This window comes from Columba livia, chromosome 18, assembly GCF_036013475.1.
Source record: "Columba livia isolate bColLiv1 breed racing homer chromosome 18, bColLiv1.pat.W.v2, whole genome shotgun sequence".
NCBI classification, from domain to species: domain Eukaryota; kingdom Metazoa; phylum Chordata; class Aves; order Columbiformes; family Columbidae; genus Columba; species Columba livia.
This window is the reverse complement of record NC_088619.1, coordinates 5,696,385-5,714,997: the sequence shown is the minus strand read 5'-3', so window position 1 is coordinate 5,714,997 and position 18,613 is coordinate 5,696,385. Positions and strand designations below refer to the sequence as shown.

Below are 18,613 nucleotides of genomic sequence, written 5' to 3'. Positions count from 1 at the left end.
GGTACGCTTCTGGACATGGTCCTGGGCAGGCTGCTGGGGACACCCTGCTTTAGCAGGAGAGTCGGACTAGACAATCTCCAGAAGTCCCTCGTTTTAAAGTTAAAGAACGATAATTCCATTAATTCTTAATAAGTTTATAAATATGCAAGAGTCTCAAGGTATTAAAGACCTTAATTCATATCTTTAGAGTTCTTACTGCACAAGGATGTGCAAGAAACTCCTCAAAGGGTCTTTTCTTTTCCCTCAGTATTTGATGATGGCAGGTGGCTTACTAAATTTTGAAACTTTCTGTTACAGGTGAGGGGGTACAAACGTTTCCTCCCACTGTTTCCTCATGAAGTACCTGATCTACAGCCCGTCCTGGATATGCTTGGAGAGCAGAATCCAAAAGACTCTGAGGTGAGAACTTGCTGTACATTTTGTTTAATTTGTATGTTTCCTACAGAAAAAAAAAGCTGATGAACAACATAAGAAAAAAGTCTGGAAAAATGTATAAAGCTGTAGTACACCCTGTCCAGTGCTAACGGAACATCTGGATTTGGTATGAAAGTCATCGTGTCAGAAGAGAAGTGTCTTATTGAAGGAGAGGTCTTGTGTTTGGCTTTCATGAGATATGTTTGAGGCATTTAGAAGCAATGGCTCTTGCGGTGCAAGGAAGATCTTTATCACTCATATAAGGGAACAAATGAGTTGAAACAACAGTAAGAAGAAAGGTAGTGAAAGATTCTGAACTTCTAAAAGGAGTAATTGAAAAAAATCTTCCTGCAGGTTTGTTTTCCTTTGTCTTTCAAAGTTCTTTGAAGCTAGTCGGCAGTTTGTGCTCCAGGCACTTAGTTAGAATATGTTCCATAAAATGGAGTGCATCTTTTGTTTTACCGTTCTTTTCCAGACTTGGGAGACTCGTTATATGCTTTTATTATGGCTCTCCATGATATGCTTGATTCCTTTTGATCTGGCCCGTTTTGATGGAAATCTTATTTCTGAGGAAGGGCAGACTCGTATGCCAACAATGGATCACATACTTCAAATAGCAAAAGTAAGTATAACGCACCTTGTAATACTTTCAAACCTGTGATATTTTTATTATGCTTAATCTTTCAATATGTAACAAGTTATTGTCTTTCCAGAATACTATTTGAGCCCATATTTTCTCTTTCTAATCTGTAAAGGATTTCACAGAATCACAGAATGTCAGGGATTGGAAGGGACCTCAAAAGCTCATCCAGTGCAATCCCCCCATGAAGCAGGAACACCCAGATGAGGTTACACAGGAAGGTGTCCAGGCGGGTTTGAATGTCTCCAGAGTAGGAGACTCCACAACCTCCCTGGGCAGCCTGGGCCAGTGTTCTGTCACCCTTAATGAGAAGAAGTTTCTTCTCAAATTTAAGTAGAACCTTTTGTGTTCCAGTTTGAACCCATTACCCCTTGTCCTATCATTGGTTGTCACCGAGAAGAGCCTGGCTCCATCCTCCTGACACTCACCCTTTAGATATCTGTAAACATTAATGAGGGTCACTCCTCAGTCTCCTCCAAGCTCCAGAGCCCCAGCTCCTTCAGCCTTTCCTCACACGGGAGATGCTCCACTCCATCATCTTTGTTGCCCTGCGCTGGACTCTCTCCAGCAGTTCCCTGTCCTGCTGGAACTGAGGGGCCCAGAACTGGACACAATATTCCAGATGTGGTCTTCCCAGGGCAGAGTAGAGGGGCAGGAGAATCTCTCTCGACCACCTAACCACCCCCCTTCTAACCCACCCCAGGTACCATTGGCCTTCCTGGCCACAAGGGCCCAGTGCTGGCTCATGGTCATCCTGCTGTCCACCAGGGCCCCCAGATCCCTTTCCCCTATGCTGCTCTCTAATAGGTCATTCCCCAACTTAGACTGGAACCTGGGGTTGTTCCTGCCCAGATGCAAGACTCTACACTTGCCCTTGTTATATTTAATTAAATTTTTCCCTGCCCAACTCTCCAGCCTGTCCAGGTCTCTGATGGCAGCACAGCCTTCTGGCGTGTCAGCCACTCCTCCCAGCTTGGTGTCATCAGCAAACTTGCTGACACTCTATTCCCTTGTCCAAATAATTGATGAATATATTGAATAATACCGGCCCCAGTACTGACCCCTGAGGCACTGCACTAGATCCAGGCCTCCAACTGGACTCTGCCCCATTGACCACGACTCTCTGGCTTCTTCCCTTCAGCCAGTTCGCAGTCCACCTCACTACCCGCTCATCCAGACCGCACTCCCTCAGTTTAGCTGTAAGGATGCTGTGGAGACTGTGTCAAATGCCTTACTCAAGTCAAGGTAGATCACGCCCACCGCTCTGCCATCATCCATCCATCTTTTTATGTCCTCATCAAAGTCAATGAGGTTGGTCAAGCATGACTTCCCCTTGGTGAAGCCATGCTGACTGCCCCTAATGACCCTCTTATCCCTGATATGCCTTGAGATGGCACCAAGGAGAAGTCGTTCCATCAGTTTCCCAGGGATGGAGGTGAGGCTGAGCGGTCTAGAGTTACCTAGATCCTCCTTCTCGCCCTTTCTGAAGACTGGAGTGACATTTGCTTTCCTCCAGTCCTCAGGCACCTCTCCCGTTTCCCATGACTTGGCAAAGATGATGGAGAGCGGTCCAGCAATGACCTCAGCCAGCTCCCTCAGCACCTGCAGGTGCATCAATTCTGACCCCTGGATTGATGGATGTCCAGATTGCCTAACTGCTCCCTAACCCAGTCCTCATCAACCCAGGCAAACTCCTCCATTGTCCTGCCCTCCTCTGGGGGCTCAGCAGTACAGGGCTCCTCAGGACAGCCTCCGGCAGAGCAGACAGAGACAAAGAAGGCATCAGTAACTCTGCCTTCTCTGGATCTTCTGTCACCAGGGCTCCCACCTCATTCATCAGTGGGCCTACATTGCCCCTGGTGTTAGTTTTATCTGACACATATTGCAAAAAGCTCTTCCTGTTGTCCTTGACCCCTCTCGCCAGGTTGAATTCTAAGGAGGCCTTAGCTTTCCTAGTTGCCTCCCTACACCCTCTGACAACAGCCTGATATTCTCCCCAAGTGGCCAGCCCCTCCTTCCATGATCTAGAAACTCTCCTCTTCCGCTTGAGCATACCCAGCAGTTCCCTGTTTAACCACGCAGGTTTCCTGGCTCCCTTCCTTGATTCCTATGTGTCAGGATGCTCTGATCTTGTGCCTGGTAGAAACAGTCCCTGAACACTAACCAGCTGTCTTTGGTCCCTTTACCTTTGAGCAGCCTTGCCCATGGGATTTCCCCCAGCAATTGCCTGAAAAGGCCACAGTTTGCCTTGCTGAAATCCAGGGTTGCAATTCTGCTTGCTATCCTGCTCCTGCCACATGAGATCCTGAACTCAGTTTCTCCATAGTTTTGGAACCTTGAGTATGTTCTTTGTTGCCTTAGTGTCAGATGAGACTGTTCTTTGTTTTCCCTGAAGTAAAAAACTATCTTATTTATGACTATCTGATGCAAATGCATACCTTTGATTACGTTAACAGCTTTTAGCCTTTGAAAATACTAGCTAGCTTTTCTGAAAGTCAAGTTTCATGATTTGCATAGGAAATTAGCGTTCGATCGGGATCAGTAACACTGGAAGCTAGGACTGCGTGAAGAATTGCCAACAGAGACTAGGCATAAACTGAAGTGGCTAACTTGTTATCCCTATAAGAGAAAAATAGACAACAACCCCCTCCTCACAAACACCTGAACAGCTTATGCTTTTGACACTTGCAGCACTTAAGAGGCTTATCATTTTTAGGCATGTGCAAATATGACTGCAAGTTAAGGTTTCTGTAAAGGTCAGCCTCCTTTAAAAGACACCAGGAGGGAGACTGTCTGAGATACCATCTGTTAAAAGAGAAATTAATTTTTTTACAATCTGAAGCTCATTTTGTAATAATATTAATTACATAATATATGTAATCATAATAATGTTTATACTCATTAGTATTAAATAGTATATTTATGTACGAAGTTGTTAAGTAGTTGTTGTTAAATCTGCATGTATGAATTCTTTTACAGTTAGTTTTCTTTTACCTTTAGTGTTACTTGGTTGTCAGTGATAAGGCTCGAGATGCAGCTGCTGTTCTGGTTTCAAAGTAAGTGTCTTTTGTGCTTCTTGTCAGAAGGGAAAAAAGCTCACTCCCATTTCTCCTGCCATTTTTCAGTCTGACGTGCTATTACTGACAGCGTTGGGAGGACTGGAAGTTGCCAGCTGTATGTGGGCTGTTACACTTGCTTGAATCAGATCCAGTAGTGTGTTTACTACTGGAAATGCTGTGTTCCCTTCTGCTTATTAGAGGAGCAAGGATCTATCACAAGTGATATGGGTCTTCTCTGTTAGCAGGATGCTGCTCAAATTGCTTTCTAGGGACTGGTTTGCGCTACAGGCTTCGGAAAGATACAGTTACTCTGTGTTGCTGCTGTATTTTGCAGTGTATTGCGGTGTAAATAGGGAATTTGTGCCTAGTGTTGCTGCCTTGATATTTCCTAGCAGTACTAAAGGAAAGGAAAAAGGAAATAGTAACACTGTAATTTATTTTTGTAATATCCCGCTTGTCACTTTCTTCATTCTCTCATGCAGAAAACAGTACTGTTTTCTTAGGTTTGTTGTTGTCAAATAATTCATCAAATGAAATGGGTGTATGATAATGGAACTTTCTAAATCGCATTGTTTTACATGGTTGATGTTCAGACACCAAAAATTTGTGACAGAGGTGCAGTTATTCTGATTTTTTTTTTGTATCATGCCAGTAATACTGATTCTAGGGTTTATAAATTTGAAATAACAAACTTCTGTATCTCTTCTTTCCTCTTCTAGTGGATTAGTGGAGATTGCTTTCATTCGTGATGCATATGAAAATAAATAAAAAGACCACAAACTGTGCTAGTACGCATGTTATCTCTTTTCCAGTATACATCACAGTACATATTCCAATATATTCTAGCAGAAGAGGGATTTAGGCAGCTCAGTTTGTCGTTTGATCTTTCTTTTTAAAGCAAGCAAAGCCCCAGAATCTTTACACTTGCCTATACTCTGTCTACACTAGAGGGCTCTGCCAACATAGTTTTGTCAGTGTAGCTATAGGAGCAGAGGCTCTATAGGGTGAACAGGATAAGATGATGCTACTGGATGCAAGTAGCTAGTTGGAACAATGCAATCGGCACAGAATTTAGTGATTAATTGTATCAAAATAGTTGCTAAATGTAACTTTTAGCAGAGCAAATCCTAACTGTCTTTTTGGGAAATAACTGTGAATGCACAGCTTATTCAGTCATGGGATTCAAAATGCTTTAAAAATTAGTATTTAGTGAGTATAATGCTGCTATTGTGAATCTGATGGCGAAACAAACACTTTTTGTTTTAGAACTGACAGTGTCCTGCTGGAAATTCATGAAGGAGTTGAGACTAGAATCCTAATTCTCTGGTCCTAGACTTTTCTGATTTATGCTTAAATATTTCAAAACAAAATTTAAGTGAATGAATGAATCATTTGAATAACCTTTAATAAATAATCTTGTTTGTTACATACTTATTTCCATATGACAGGATGTATGTCTCCTTATCACAATTAGTTTTTGCAGTCATTTTGGAAGTAATAATTGGAAGTTGCTTTACTAGGATTTTTATATATCTGCATTGGTCATCTGTCTCGTCACAAGTTGACAGAGGCAGAGGATTTGAGGTGGAAGTGTGACATAAGAGTGAACTATTCTTGAGCGTTCTTCTGTGCCTGAATATGCCCTTTTTCTTCTTCACTTCCAAAAAACCCAGATGATAGACTCTTGAAGGTACATCTGGTATTAGGAAGCGCAAAACTGACCCCAGAATTCGAGATTTGGCCTCACCAGTGCCCAGTAAAGGGGGCGGTCACTGCCCTGATCCTGCTGGCCACACTGTTCCTGACACAAGCCAGCATGCTGGTGGCCTCTTGGCCCCCTGGGCACACACTGGCTCACACTCAGCTGCTGTCACCAGCACCCCCAGGTCCTTTCCAGCTGCTCTTCCCCAAGCCTGGAGCATTGCTTGGAGTTGTTGTGACCCAAGTGCAGGACCCAGCACTTAGGAGGAGGAGATGAGACTTATGCTTATCTTCCTTCTACTCTGGAGGTTAGGGCACTCCTTTGAGAAATTAAGATTTAAACTCCTTTGGGCTGAGAAAGGATCTAGGAACCAGTTAATCTACTTTACAGGTTACTTCTGTTACCTCTGCTGTTGTGCAAAAGAAGGCTTTGTCCTTGCTGCTCTGTTGTAAAACAAACCTAACCCCTCCACCAGATCCTCATTGCTGAACACAGTGGATGCTGACTTGGAAGACAATTTGAGTGGTCACGTCTGCTCACTGTTTCCTGGGTTCTCTGTGTTTAATATTCCCCATCAGTTAGCTCTTGGTGCAGTTCCCCATTTGAATTGTAGGTGTGTAAAGAAACCAGATACAGGCTCTGCATGCGTTCTTTTTCAAGCGCTATGAATTGTACTTTGTGGGCTTTCCCATGTAGCTTCTTTCTTTTGATTGCATTGAGAACAAAGTTTCTTAATTTAGTCTGAATCTCTGCTGGAACAGGACCCTAATTTTTAGGCGTGAAGAATACTAAATTAGATAACTGAAGCAGGTGCCCGAACTGTAGCTTGGCTGGCACTGGTGATGACTGATTATAGGTTTAGGGAAGTAGTTTAACTGTGATGAACCTCTTTGACCCTCTGTAAGACAGATGAAAATGCATCTCTTGACACATCCAGTATGTTAAGTAAGAGGTGTTTGATCTTTTCAAATATTGGAAAAAAACAAATATATCACTGATTTATGGGCCTGGTTGGGTAACAGTGCAATGTGGACCGGTTGTTGATTTGCACTATTTTTCAGACTGGCAGAATAGCTATTGGTGAGAATGGTGGAGAATCCTTGTATTTGTTTCAGCTTTTCGGTAATCCTAATGGAAATGAGTTTTACCTGGGACCTTTGGAAAGTTTATTGCTTTACAATTAAGATGAGAAATCTCTAGAATCCAAGTTTATGGGTTGATTTGAAGTGAAAGTGAAATTCTGGCTAAAAATACGATCATTTTGAGTGCTCAGCCATTTAGGAACTTATCCATTGGAGAATTGCTTTTAGAAACCGCAACCAGTTTGGATAGCAGGGAAAATTACTATTCATTGAGAGTCATAAAGTTAGTAACTCCAGTGTTTGTGTTCTTTTTTTTCCGTAACAGATTTATTGTCCGCCTTGATGTTAAGCAAAAAAGGATGGCAGACTTCCTGGACTGGACACTTGCAATGTTATCTAAATCCTCCTTCCAGACCATGGAGGGGACTGTTGTTATGAATGGCATGCTCCAGGCCCTGGTAAATACTCCTTCTCCTTTAAAAGACAGATGATTGTATTTATGATCATATGGTACTGCTATGGTAGACCTTTAATAGCAAATGCACAGAGATGTTTCTGTTTGTTAAAAAAGGATGAGGTAATATATAGGTAGAATTTCCTCCACAACAGTTTTGAAGATGAAACTTCCCATGTATGTTGTCAACAAATAAAAGTGATGTCACCAGTATAGATACTGATAAATTACTCTCAAAAATGCTTGTATTAGTAGTATAATAGTAGTATAGTAGTCATGTCATAATTCAGCTTGGAACTGTAAAAATGGAGAGGCTGGGCTTCTGATATAGCAGTAATCCCTCCTAGACTTTTCAGAACTGGGTAACCAAAATGCAAGTGATTCTTGAAAGTGAGGTAACAATAGTTTATGATTCAAAGAGCCGCATTCCTAGTTTGGGTTTTAAAATGTATATACTGTGCATGGCAAAATATCTGTAGTAGCTGAACCACTACTAAGTGCTAGCACTCCTCTTGTGCATTCTAAGAATATCATTTTATAAAAGCGTTCCTGTAGTTTTACACCCTTAAAAGTGCTGGTGTGCAGTTTGAAATAGTTGAATAACAGTTCTGATATCTGTTCCAGTTTTGATGTCTGAATAGGTTTGGCTGGGATGGGGGAGCTTCTGTGGGTGGAGTTGTTCCTTGTTTGTGTTGGCGACCAAAGTTGAGGTAGCGCAAGCAAAGTCAGATGACATGTTCTTGTACAGTCTTTGCACAGGTTTAAGGATTTGCTGATGTTTGTACAAGTTTCTGTAATTTGCATAAATTTGCAGCTCTTTTAAAGTAATTTTTATGAGGACTTGTATACAGTATATTACTAAACATCAAAGGAAAGTTCTGGAACAAGTGTATGGTGTGTTTTTTTTTTTTCTTTTCCTCTAGCAGCTCTTCCAAATCAGAAGATACAAGAAATGATCTATATTTAGAATAACTTGGGACTTGCTGCTTAAGCAGGAGGAAGCATTATTTGTATGCATTGCAGTATGTTTCAAAAGACAGAATGATGTTTCATCATTTTATTGTCAGATCTGGAAAGGGAGACTGACTGTTTGCCATTCTAGGTACATGATGAGACCTGCAGGATGTATAATACATTAGTGTTTTGTCATAATTCCTTTGAGTTTGGCTTTGGCTCTATCCACCTGTTCATTAGTGCATACTAAGCGAAACAGGTGAATACTTAACAAGTAGAATCGAAACTAGAATGTGATACAATATACCTGGGAGCAGAAGTTTTCCTGCTTGCATTTCTATGATTTTTTTTCCACCTCTGTGGGATAGGAGAAAGTATTTATTAAGCCAGTTTTATTTGTATCCTGCAGCTCTTAACTCCTGTTCCAGTTGGTAGGTCTGAGCAGACTGACTTTTTAAAGCCTTGTCTTGCATTCAGTCTTCAATTTTTAATTTCAGTTACTACAATGTAAGCACGAGTTATATCATTAGGGAATAAAGGTTCTCAGAATTGTATGTATGCAAGTGTGTGAGTATGCAGACATGCTCAAGTGGAGTAGGAAATATTTATTTCAAGAGTTTAATATTAAAGAATTTAGTTACACACTTGTAACAAAGTTCTTTGTCCTTGGATTCCTCCAGTGAGTTGTTTCTGTAGCAGTCACGCTGTAGTTGCCTGGGCATTTCTCTGTGAACAAGCAGGAGATAAAAGACCATTTTTCAGTTTCCGGTCAGTACAGCAGGGCAGGTTTCGGGAATGGAACAGGTTTTGGGAATGTAACCACCAGGGTGAGGATAGAAAGCTTTTTCTCCCTTCGTTGGATCAGTGTGGGGCTGCCCCTAACAGGGTGGATTTTGGTTGGATTATGATATTATGCTGCTCATGGTCTGCATTTAGGAAATAGCTTGTAGTGATTTTTGGCATGGCAAAACTGTTTTAAAAAGACATGAAACTCTTGCATTTCAATGAACTGAAACTGCAAGTTAGGTACGCAATGAGTAGTTCGACGTTGCTGCACTTTGATCTGCCTCTTCGTGGCCTTAAGTCTTGGTGATTAGGTATGCTACTGTTTAATCTCGCTCAGCATTATGTGCAGAACAAGTACTACTGTTTCATGATTCTTGTTGAAACACGCAGCCTGCATTACACATTTTAATTCCACCAATGCTTTTTTCTTTTTTTTCTTTACACCTGTCGTCAGTAATAGATCATTTCACAACAGGTGTGCACTAGCAGAAATCTCCCCTTGCAGTATTTCAGATTCGGGTGTTAAAACTGCTCCCTTTTGTTAAAACTAACATTGCTGTATTGAATTAAATTAACATTTGTGCTTTGTGTATTTGAAGGATTATAAATGCTGGACTACTAAGAAATTGCTACATTTTTTTTATAACATTTGTTTACTTGAAGGAAACTTTAACCTGTTTCAAGAATCTGCATTTTAAATTCTCTTGGTCTGGAGGTTTGCTTTTAAACCTGCCATTATATCAAACAGCTTTTTAGTTATTGCTGCAGGGTGTAGCACTCCCAGTTCTTGCGTGACAGAGATGTCATCATGTTGAGGTAGCCTTGGGCATTGAAACTTATTAAACCTTATTTGTTTTATAAGTGATTCAGTATACAAGTGTGAGTAATAATTAAAAAAAATAAAACGCCCTACACAGTGATCTGATGAAACTCAAGAGTCTTAAGAACAGGGCATTTCCCTGAGCTGTCTCTAATGCAAAAGTTGTTTAGCAATAGCTACATGCTTATGTAAATTTTGCTGCAGGGAAGAAAGAACTCTCCAGCTCTATTCTTTCAGACCCAGAGGCACAAAAATAGAATATTTCCAAATAGAATGTTTCCCAAGTCTTTATATTTTTGGCATTCTCAGAGAATTAGCGATGTTAGGATTGTCTATTAGCGTTATTTTTTAAAGAAAAGATGTTGTTGCTTAGTGGTTTGGTGACAAAGGTGTGCAAAATCTGTGCTGATCTGAGAGGAGAAAAAGAATTCTTCTGTCTGCAGATACCAAGGGCACTGATTTCTCTGGTGATACTGCATGACCCCTCTTTGGAATGGCACAGAGTACGCTAATGTGGCCTTGCCTGATACTTCTGAGCTTTTTCTCTTCTCCTGAGAAGCATTGTGGTTAGTTCAAGGTTCAGAGGTTGCGTTATGATAAGACTTTTTTTTCTGTTAGAACATAGTGCTGTCTCAAGCTGTTATTTTTTTTTTCCTTCTGAGTATTTCAAATCCGTGGTTTTGGGCAGTCTTGTTAAGACGGAAAGGAACAATTCTGTTAGCTGTCTGTGTGACAGTCTAAACTTTTCAGGCTTTCAATTGATAAATAACTAAGATCTTATGAAAACTGGACTCCTTTTGCCACCTGTTTAGCTGGGCTCTGCATTGAAGTTTGTCACCTTAATACCCTGACAAATACATGTGACCTATGCAGGAGTACTATTTGTGTTGAAGACTTCGTAAGAACAAGGGCTTTAACTAATGTATTTTACCATTAGCTGCACCTATAATGCATTAAATATCTCTACTTTCAAGCGAATTTATTATTGTGACAGCATGTCCTCCCTCACCTTGTTTACCTCCCCACATCTGGCCTGGGGGCAGGGATGGGAGAGCTTTCCCCGGGCTGGGGTGCTGTGTGACTACTAGGGGGTGCTCCAGAGCAATGCAAGATGTCATTTTCTTCCCATAGAGGCTGAAATTATTCTCCCTGTCCTTGACATGGTTGGTTACAACCAGAGGGTACATTCAGACTTGTGTCTCCTGCTCGGCAGGACGATAGACTCGCAACCAAACAGTCAGGCCAGCCTTAATGGTGATTTGTATAGCTTGGGGAACATGTCCTGGAGATGATCCTGTTTGATACATCTCATGAAGGTCGGGCCTAAAGTGGGTTATGCAGACAATTGGAAGGTGTGGTGTGTTTCTTCTGTGATTACTAAGAAACTAGGTTTTGTTTTCCTTGCACCATGCTATTTCTAAAGCAAAACCAGACTTGACAGTCGTCATTGCTTGCACACCACTGATTTTCTCTAATTTGTAGGTGGCTTAATTATTTATAAGAGAGGGAGTCACATACTTTTCAACAGTTCAACAGGTTGGGTAAGTTGGTGTGTGCTCTATGTCCTCATTAAAGTGAAGAGACCATGGCGTAACTCTGATTGCCCGGATACTCCAATAGACAGGCTCCTTACTTTCAGTGGTGTTAGCTGCTGACACCAAAATGTCTATGCAGGTGGCAAACCAAGCTTATTAATTATTTTGTTTGTATCAGATTTTTTGAAATGGCGTGCCTGGCATGTTTTTCTTCCTTCAAGGCTTGAAGTTTAGGCTGAATGCTATAATACTGATCCGTTCTTTTCTCTATACTTTTTTTTAGTGTTTTCTGTTCAGATATCATACACTTCTTAGTATAACCTCTGTAAGGTCTGGGTTTGCAGGTTTTTTCTGAGACAGTCACTTTGCCTTACATGTGTGGCTGTTTGTAGCACATAACAGAAAGAAAATACATATCCTTTTTTTTTTGTTTCTTTTCTCACCCTCAAAGGCCAACATCTGTTCAAGTGCTCGTTTATTTCCACTGCAAAATACATCTAGTAAGCTCAGAAGGTCTGTGATTGCTTTTGCATTCTTTGATTCATAATGAATGTGGGTGAGAAATAAGGGGCAGGCTGGCAAGGGTGATACTATTGTGGGTGTCTATTATAGGCCACCAGATCAGGGCGAGGAAGTTGATGAGGCCTCTACAGACAGCTGAGAGCAGCCTCCCAATCACAGGTCCTGGTTGTGGTGGGGATTTTAACTTCCCTGATGTTTGTTGGAAGGACGACTCGGCCGGCCAGCCGCAGTCTAGGAGGTTCCTCCAGTGCCTTGACGATAACCTTGTGATGCAAAGGGTGCAGGAGCCAACTAGAAGAGGTGCACTGCTGGACCTCATCCTCACTAACGAGGAGGGTCTGGATGAAGCGGTAAAGGTTGAGGGCTGCCTTGGTTGCAGCAAATATGAGATGGTGGAGTTCAGAATCTCCTGTGGCAGGAGCAGGATAGCAAGCAGAATTGCAACCTTGGATTTCAGCAAGGCAAACTTTGGCCTTTTCAGGCAGTTGCTGGGGGAAATCCTATGGGCAAGGCTACTCGAAGGTAAAGGGACCAAAGATAGTTGGGTAGTGTTCAGGGACTGTTTCTACCAGGCACAAGATCAGAGCATCCCGTCACGTAGGAAGTCAAGGAAGGGAGCCAGGAGACCTGCGTGGTTAAACAGGGAACTGCTGGGTATGCTCAAATGGAAGAGGAGAGTTTCTAGATCATGGAAGGAGGGGCTGGCCACTTGGGGAGAATATCAGGCTGTTGTCAGAGGGTGTAGGGAGGCAACTAGGAAAGCTAAGGCCTCCTTAGAATTCAACCTGGCGAGAGGGGTCAAGGACAACAGGAAGAGCTTTTTGCAATACGTGGCAGATAAAACTAACACCAGAGGCAATGTAGGCCCACTGATGAATGAGGTGGGTGCCCTGGTGACAGAAGATCCAGAGAAGGCAGAGTTACCGAATGCCTTCTTTGTCTCTGTCTGCTCTGCCGGAGGCTGTCCTGAGGAGCCCTGTACCCCTGAGCCCCCAGAGGAGGGCAGGACAATGGAGGAGTTTGCCTGGGTTGATGAGGACTGGGTTAGGGAGCAGTTAGGCAATGTGGACATCCATCAGTCCATGGGTCCGGATGGGACTCATGGGTGCTGAGGGAGCTGGCTGAGGTCATTGCTGGACCGCTCTCCATCATCTTTGCCCAGTCTCGGGAAACGGAAGAGGTGCCTGAGGACTGGAGGAAAGCAAATGTCACTCCAGTCTTCAGAAAGGGCAAGAAGGAGGACCTGGGTAACTCTAGACTGCTCAGCCTCACCTCCATCCCTGGGAAACTGATGGAACGACTTCTCCTTGGTGCCATCTCAAGGCGTATCAGGGATAAGAGGGTCATTAGGGGCAGTCAACATGGCTTCACCAAGGGGAAGTCGTGCTTGACCAACCTCATTGACTTTGATGAGGACACAACAAGATGGATGGATGATGGCAGAGCGGTGACGTGATCTACCTTGACTTGAGTAAGGCATTTGACACAGTCTCCACAGCATCCTCACAGCTAAACTGAGGGAGTGCGGTCTGGATGAGCGGGTAGTGAGGTGGACTGTGAACTGGCTGAAGGGAAGAAGCCAGAGAGTCGTGGTCAATGGGCAGAGTCCAGTTGAAGCCTGGATCTAGTGCAGTGCCTCAGGGGTCAGTACTGGGTCCTATATTATTCAGTATATTCATCAACGATTTGGACGAGTTCACTGTTCTAAATTGACTCATAGGTGTGTGAGGCTGTTTTTTTTTTTTTTTTTTTTTTTTTTTTTTAGAAAAGCATTAAAAAAATTTCTTTTACAGTGTTTGAAGAGTTTTCTCATTTCCTGCTTGTGTGTTGGTTTTCTTCCCACATCTTGCTCAGAGGTGATACCTCCTAGTTATGTTTTTCCTGAGTAGTCAGAGCTCAAATCAAAGTTGGCCTTGAGGATGTGAAAACTCACAGAGAAACTTCTAGAAAGGTGCCAGAATGTAGCAAATACTAAGACTGTGAATGTGTAGATGCTTTGAGGATTCTGTTCCCTCTTTGCAAGACAGTATCTGGCAAGCGTGAGGTCAACATCCAAATGTATGTTAGTGGGATTTGGGTTTTTTTTTTATACTGATGCAGTATAACGATAAAAGCTGTGCTATGTTTACACCATTTGTGTTGGTAGTTATTTCTATTAGCTGTTCTTTTGGGCCTGAAGTAGTTCTGTAGCATTTCTTCTTTGTAAAAGTAGTTTTTAAAAGATGCCTTACAATTGCAACTTAGTTGTGAAAATGATAAAATCTTAAATAATTGAATATATATAATGAATTTCCACTATAGAGCTTGTGTTAGAGTTGATCAGAAGTGCTAATGTAGGATCCTAAAATGCAGCTTAGTAACAAAACAAAATAGAACGGGTACATAGCCTAAAGGGGTTTTTATGGCCTTTGTCACTCTTAGCCACACCTGCAGTATGGGAGGCATGTGTGTATTTGGTATGTGTGAGAAAGTACATATTTCTGAGCTAAGTCTGTTCTTGTTTAACTGCTGGGCATATTTATGGAGGAAGTTTTTTTTCTTCTGGTGAATGAAAAAGCAAGGAAAAATAAGTGACTGAACACAGTAGTTTTGATGCATGCTGGGTGAACTGAGGAAACTGTAAATGTTTAACATGTTTTTGTCAGGTGCTAGTAGTCCATTCATCTCACTGCAGTGCTGGTGCTTAATCTTAGTGGGATATTTAATTGTATATAAAATTATTTTGGAAGCTCTTTGCTTCTTCAAATCCCTCAGCACAGGAGTTGCACTTTGCCCGTTGGAGGTGTATTTGTATTAGACCTGCAGTCAGAGGTTTCTGTAGCCAGTTTTGTGTAGTTTAGCACTGTTTTTCTCAAAAGCTGTTGGAGAAACAGGGTAAAATCCTCAGCAGTTTGGGCTGGGCTGTGTCCTGTCCATATAACACCCACACTCCATCCCGTGTGTCCCCATCCTGCTTCTCCGCAGTGACCAAGGTGTAGATGTGTGCTGGGTCATCTCAACCAGTTTGGAGACATTCGTTGTCTGCAAGTCCCGGACAGGAGACAGAGTACCCCTGAGTTCTTCTGCCCTTATTTGTGTTCTGCTATACGAATTCTGCCTCACTTTTGAGATGTTCAAAGCAACATGAGCGGTTTGAGATAACAGGTGCTGTGGTTGCACCTGCGTTCAGCTCGTCTGTCCAATGAACGGTTCAGAGAGCTGAGCTGGTTCAAAACTGGGGAGTTTTTTTTGTTTCTTTTCCTTTTTTCATTCTCTCTTGGGCATTTTTTTGCCAAGTCAGCTCCCCATGGGTGTGATTGTGAATGGGAGGGGAGGGCTGGGCTACAGGATCCTCGACTTGCATTGACTTACAAAGAAGTAAAACTTCGCCCTGAGACTCTTTTATGCCACTTAAATTAGTAAGCACTACAGATTATTGCAGGAAAATTAAAAAGAATTTTAGAACTACATGTTTGATATATTGTGCTTTAGAATCTCTATATTCTCATGTCTATTTTCCCTATTTTATTGTAGGCACAGCTATTTAAACATGGCAAAAGAGAAGATTGTTTACCATATGGTAAGTTTGTAATGTCCTGATTTTAGTTTTCGACCATCCCAGTAAAAAAGGGGAAGATTAAACTGATAACCAGTGGTGCTGTAAAGAGTGAAATCAACAGGGAAGTTATAAAGCGTGCAAAATGAGGGGAGAAAACGTGAGGGAGGAGCAGATGCAACTGGGGAATGTTGTGCTGGAACAGCTCATCAAAGGATTTGTCAGTTGATCACATTGGCTATTGCTGTAATACAGAAGCTGAACACAGAACATATAACATGAGGAAAATATTTTAAATAAATAAACTGGTTTTATATGTATTACTGCTGAAAATTTTCCAGAAAATCTTCAAGTTTTAACATAAGCACAGGATTTCAGAAAACCCAGGTTTAAAGAACCCGCTGTGTACAGGACCCAACTGGAATCAGGCAGTGATACTGTTGAAATAAGAAAAGGTTTTAGTGAAAAGAGAATACAATAGCTGCAATTAGACAGGTACACAAAATTACCACACAGAAGTCTGTGCACAGCGTAGCCACATGTTGGAATTGCATTCATCTCACGGTGAATCCCGGAATATGGTCAGAATTGACTGCAAAATACTAGTTGGTTTTTTATTGATAGCAGTCATTTTACTTTGCTGGACGAATACCTTTGTTACCTTTGATGTGCCCAAATGAAAGGTTTTGTTGCTGATTGTTTACACATACACAGTATTTCTCATGTCTAAATGTTTATGGACGTTCATCCTCATAAACGTGGCTGTGCCAGAGGAGTTAAGTTGGTGCTGCGTGAAAATAACCCATGAGGAAGGGGAACACTTTTGTAGAATGCAGAAAGTAGATTTTCTGACTCCTGGTCCTGTTAAACTACTGAAGCTTCTTAGACACCAAAAGATACTTGAACGTGTTACTTCTAGTGGGAATTAGAGGCAGAAATACTCTCAGAATCTAGATTAATTATAAATTTTCATAGTCAAAAGTAATCCTTAAAGCAATCCTTCCTGTTTGGTAGGTGAAGGGTATTGCCACTGTTTGACCAGTGTCAAAGTTACTACAAAGTAGGTAATAAGGCATTTGCATTTCACTAATACCTTTAAAACATCTAAATCTTCTAAAGAGCTTTCAAAACATCACAAAATTTTCTTACTGATTTTTTTTTTTTAAACCGTTTTCCTAGCGTGTTTATTTTCTTTTACAGCTGCTACTGTGCTCGAGTGTCTTGATAACTGCAAGCTGTCAGAAAGTAATCAGATGGTTCTTCGCAAATTAGGGATGAAACTTGTCCAACGACTTGGACTGACGTTTGTGAAACCCAAGGTAGCAAAATGGAGGTTAGTTTAAAGCTGAAACAGCTTAAAAAATAAATACATAAATCCAAAAGCATTTTAAAAACCCCTTAAAAATATCTAAATCCATACATTTGACTACTGGCTGCCTGCCCTCCTAACCTTCCCTAAAAGAGAGAGAAATAAATCCCAGTGTTATTTGGGAATTTCTTCTACTGTATTTAGTTTCTTGTAGTATTTTCAATTTTGGTGAAGTATACTAGTGCTGTGACAAGCCGGATCTTTTGACTTTTCATGTTGCACGTTACACAAGCAGAAGCCTGTTCCTATATAATGCATAATTTGGTAAAGATGGGAAGATGGTGACCTTTGTTACTCAAGTTACTTTAGTAAAATTTTGTAAGAGTGAACATAACTTTTTCCATTACATAGTTCTATCCTGATTCGATAGAAAGTTCACAGGGGAAAAGTGGTTTGCAATCCCACTTGTGTTTTGCATATTAGTCAGGTTTTGGTGTCTGGTTTTACTGATTGCCAGAGGGCAAACTCTTTTCTAGATTTCTCGCACTGATATTTTAAAATTGCAGGCTCCCTTGGTGACTATTTTTATTGTATTTCTTTTACCAACTTTTGAGAACGTCCTTAGGCATAGAAAATTCTTTTTAGGTGGAGAATGTACTTTGCCCAATGGCAAAAGTCAGTTTAGCATGTAAAGTGTATCTTTTGTAAGAATGTATCTACACCACAGGCTAAATATCTGAATAGAGCTTGGGCAGAAAGTACTGAGCTAGCTTTAACACTTAAAAAACAATTTTTAATAAGTTGATTTTATTAATTAATTTTTAGGTTTTGGAGAGGTTTTTAGGGCATGGGAATTTTGCTTCTCTCTATTGTCAGCAATGGAAAGTAGGTTATACTGAAACAGGGAAGGGAGAGATAATGAAACGGAACCATTTAAATAGTCTGGCCCTTCTCGCTTTGGAAAAGAGACAACTGGGTCAGGAGGAAGGAGAATGGGATACTTTTCCCTTTCCTTTAAAGCAGCCACTAAATAACTGGAGAGCCGTACACTGGGAGGTGCAGTAACTTGACAAGCAGGCTCTATGGGATTATATACCTATTTCAGTTGGAACTTGAATCAGAAAAAGAAATTAACTGTGTCTGTTTCTTGTGCAGATACCAGCGTGGCTGTCGATCTCTGGCTGCCAATCTGCAGGCTCAGGGTTCAGTTGTGCAAAATCAGGTGATAACAGCTGCTGCTAATGAAGATGACGATGAAGAAGAATATGACATTCCAGGAGAAATTGAAAATGTTGTAGGTGTGTTAAAACTGGACAGAAATGATTGCTACTTAAACATATACTGGAAAACAACCTGCTTAGTGCTAAGAAAGTCATGTGGGTATCTGTGCTAAAGTGAACAATTAGACTTTAAAATTTCAACCTGTGCAACTGTTTACACTATATTTTTGTCAAATTATTCTGATTTCAGCATCTCAAGAGGGAACTCAATACTATAGCATTTGTTGTGGATTTGGGAATGGAGTTATTGAAATACTTTTTACCAATTTTATTCGGTGAGATGAAAGAGATATCGTGAACCTTTCACAGATGGAAGGGCAAAGTAAAATTTATAATGAAGAACAAACAATTGTGTTACATGAAAGCTAAAGAATTATCACAGAATGTCAGGGATTGGAAGGGACCTCGAGAGGTCATCCAGTGCAATCCCCCCATGGAGCAGGAACACCCAGATGAGGTTACACAGGAAGGTGTCCAGGCGGGTTGGAATGTCTGCACAGAAGGAGACTCCACAACCCCCC

The 18,613-nt window shown here is 41.4% G+C and overlaps 1 protein-coding gene across 3 annotated transcripts in view; it reads left to right on the top strand.

Annotated features, from left to right (window-relative positions):
• Positions 1–18,613, top strand: part of TBCD (tubulin folding cofactor D) — a 116,911-nt gene that overhangs the window by 3,914 nt on the left and 94,384 nt on the right. For 2 of the 3 annotated variants that reach the window (XM_065034601.1, XM_065034600.1), the window contains exons 5-11: positions 298–399; positions 890–1,036; positions 4,055–4,110; positions 7,223–7,355; positions 15,482–15,527; positions 16,704–16,836; positions 17,968–18,110. In XM_065034601.1, the coding sequence (XP_064890673.1) occupies positions 298–399; positions 890–1,036; positions 4,055–4,110; positions 7,223–7,355; positions 15,482–15,527; positions 16,704–16,836; positions 17,968–18,110 (760 nt within the window). The remainder of the gene's footprint in view (positions 1–297; positions 400–889; positions 1,037–4,054; positions 4,111–7,222; positions 7,356–15,481; positions 15,528–16,703; positions 16,837–17,967; positions 18,111–18,613) is intronic. The other variant, XM_065034602.1, reaches the window with a different exon arrangement.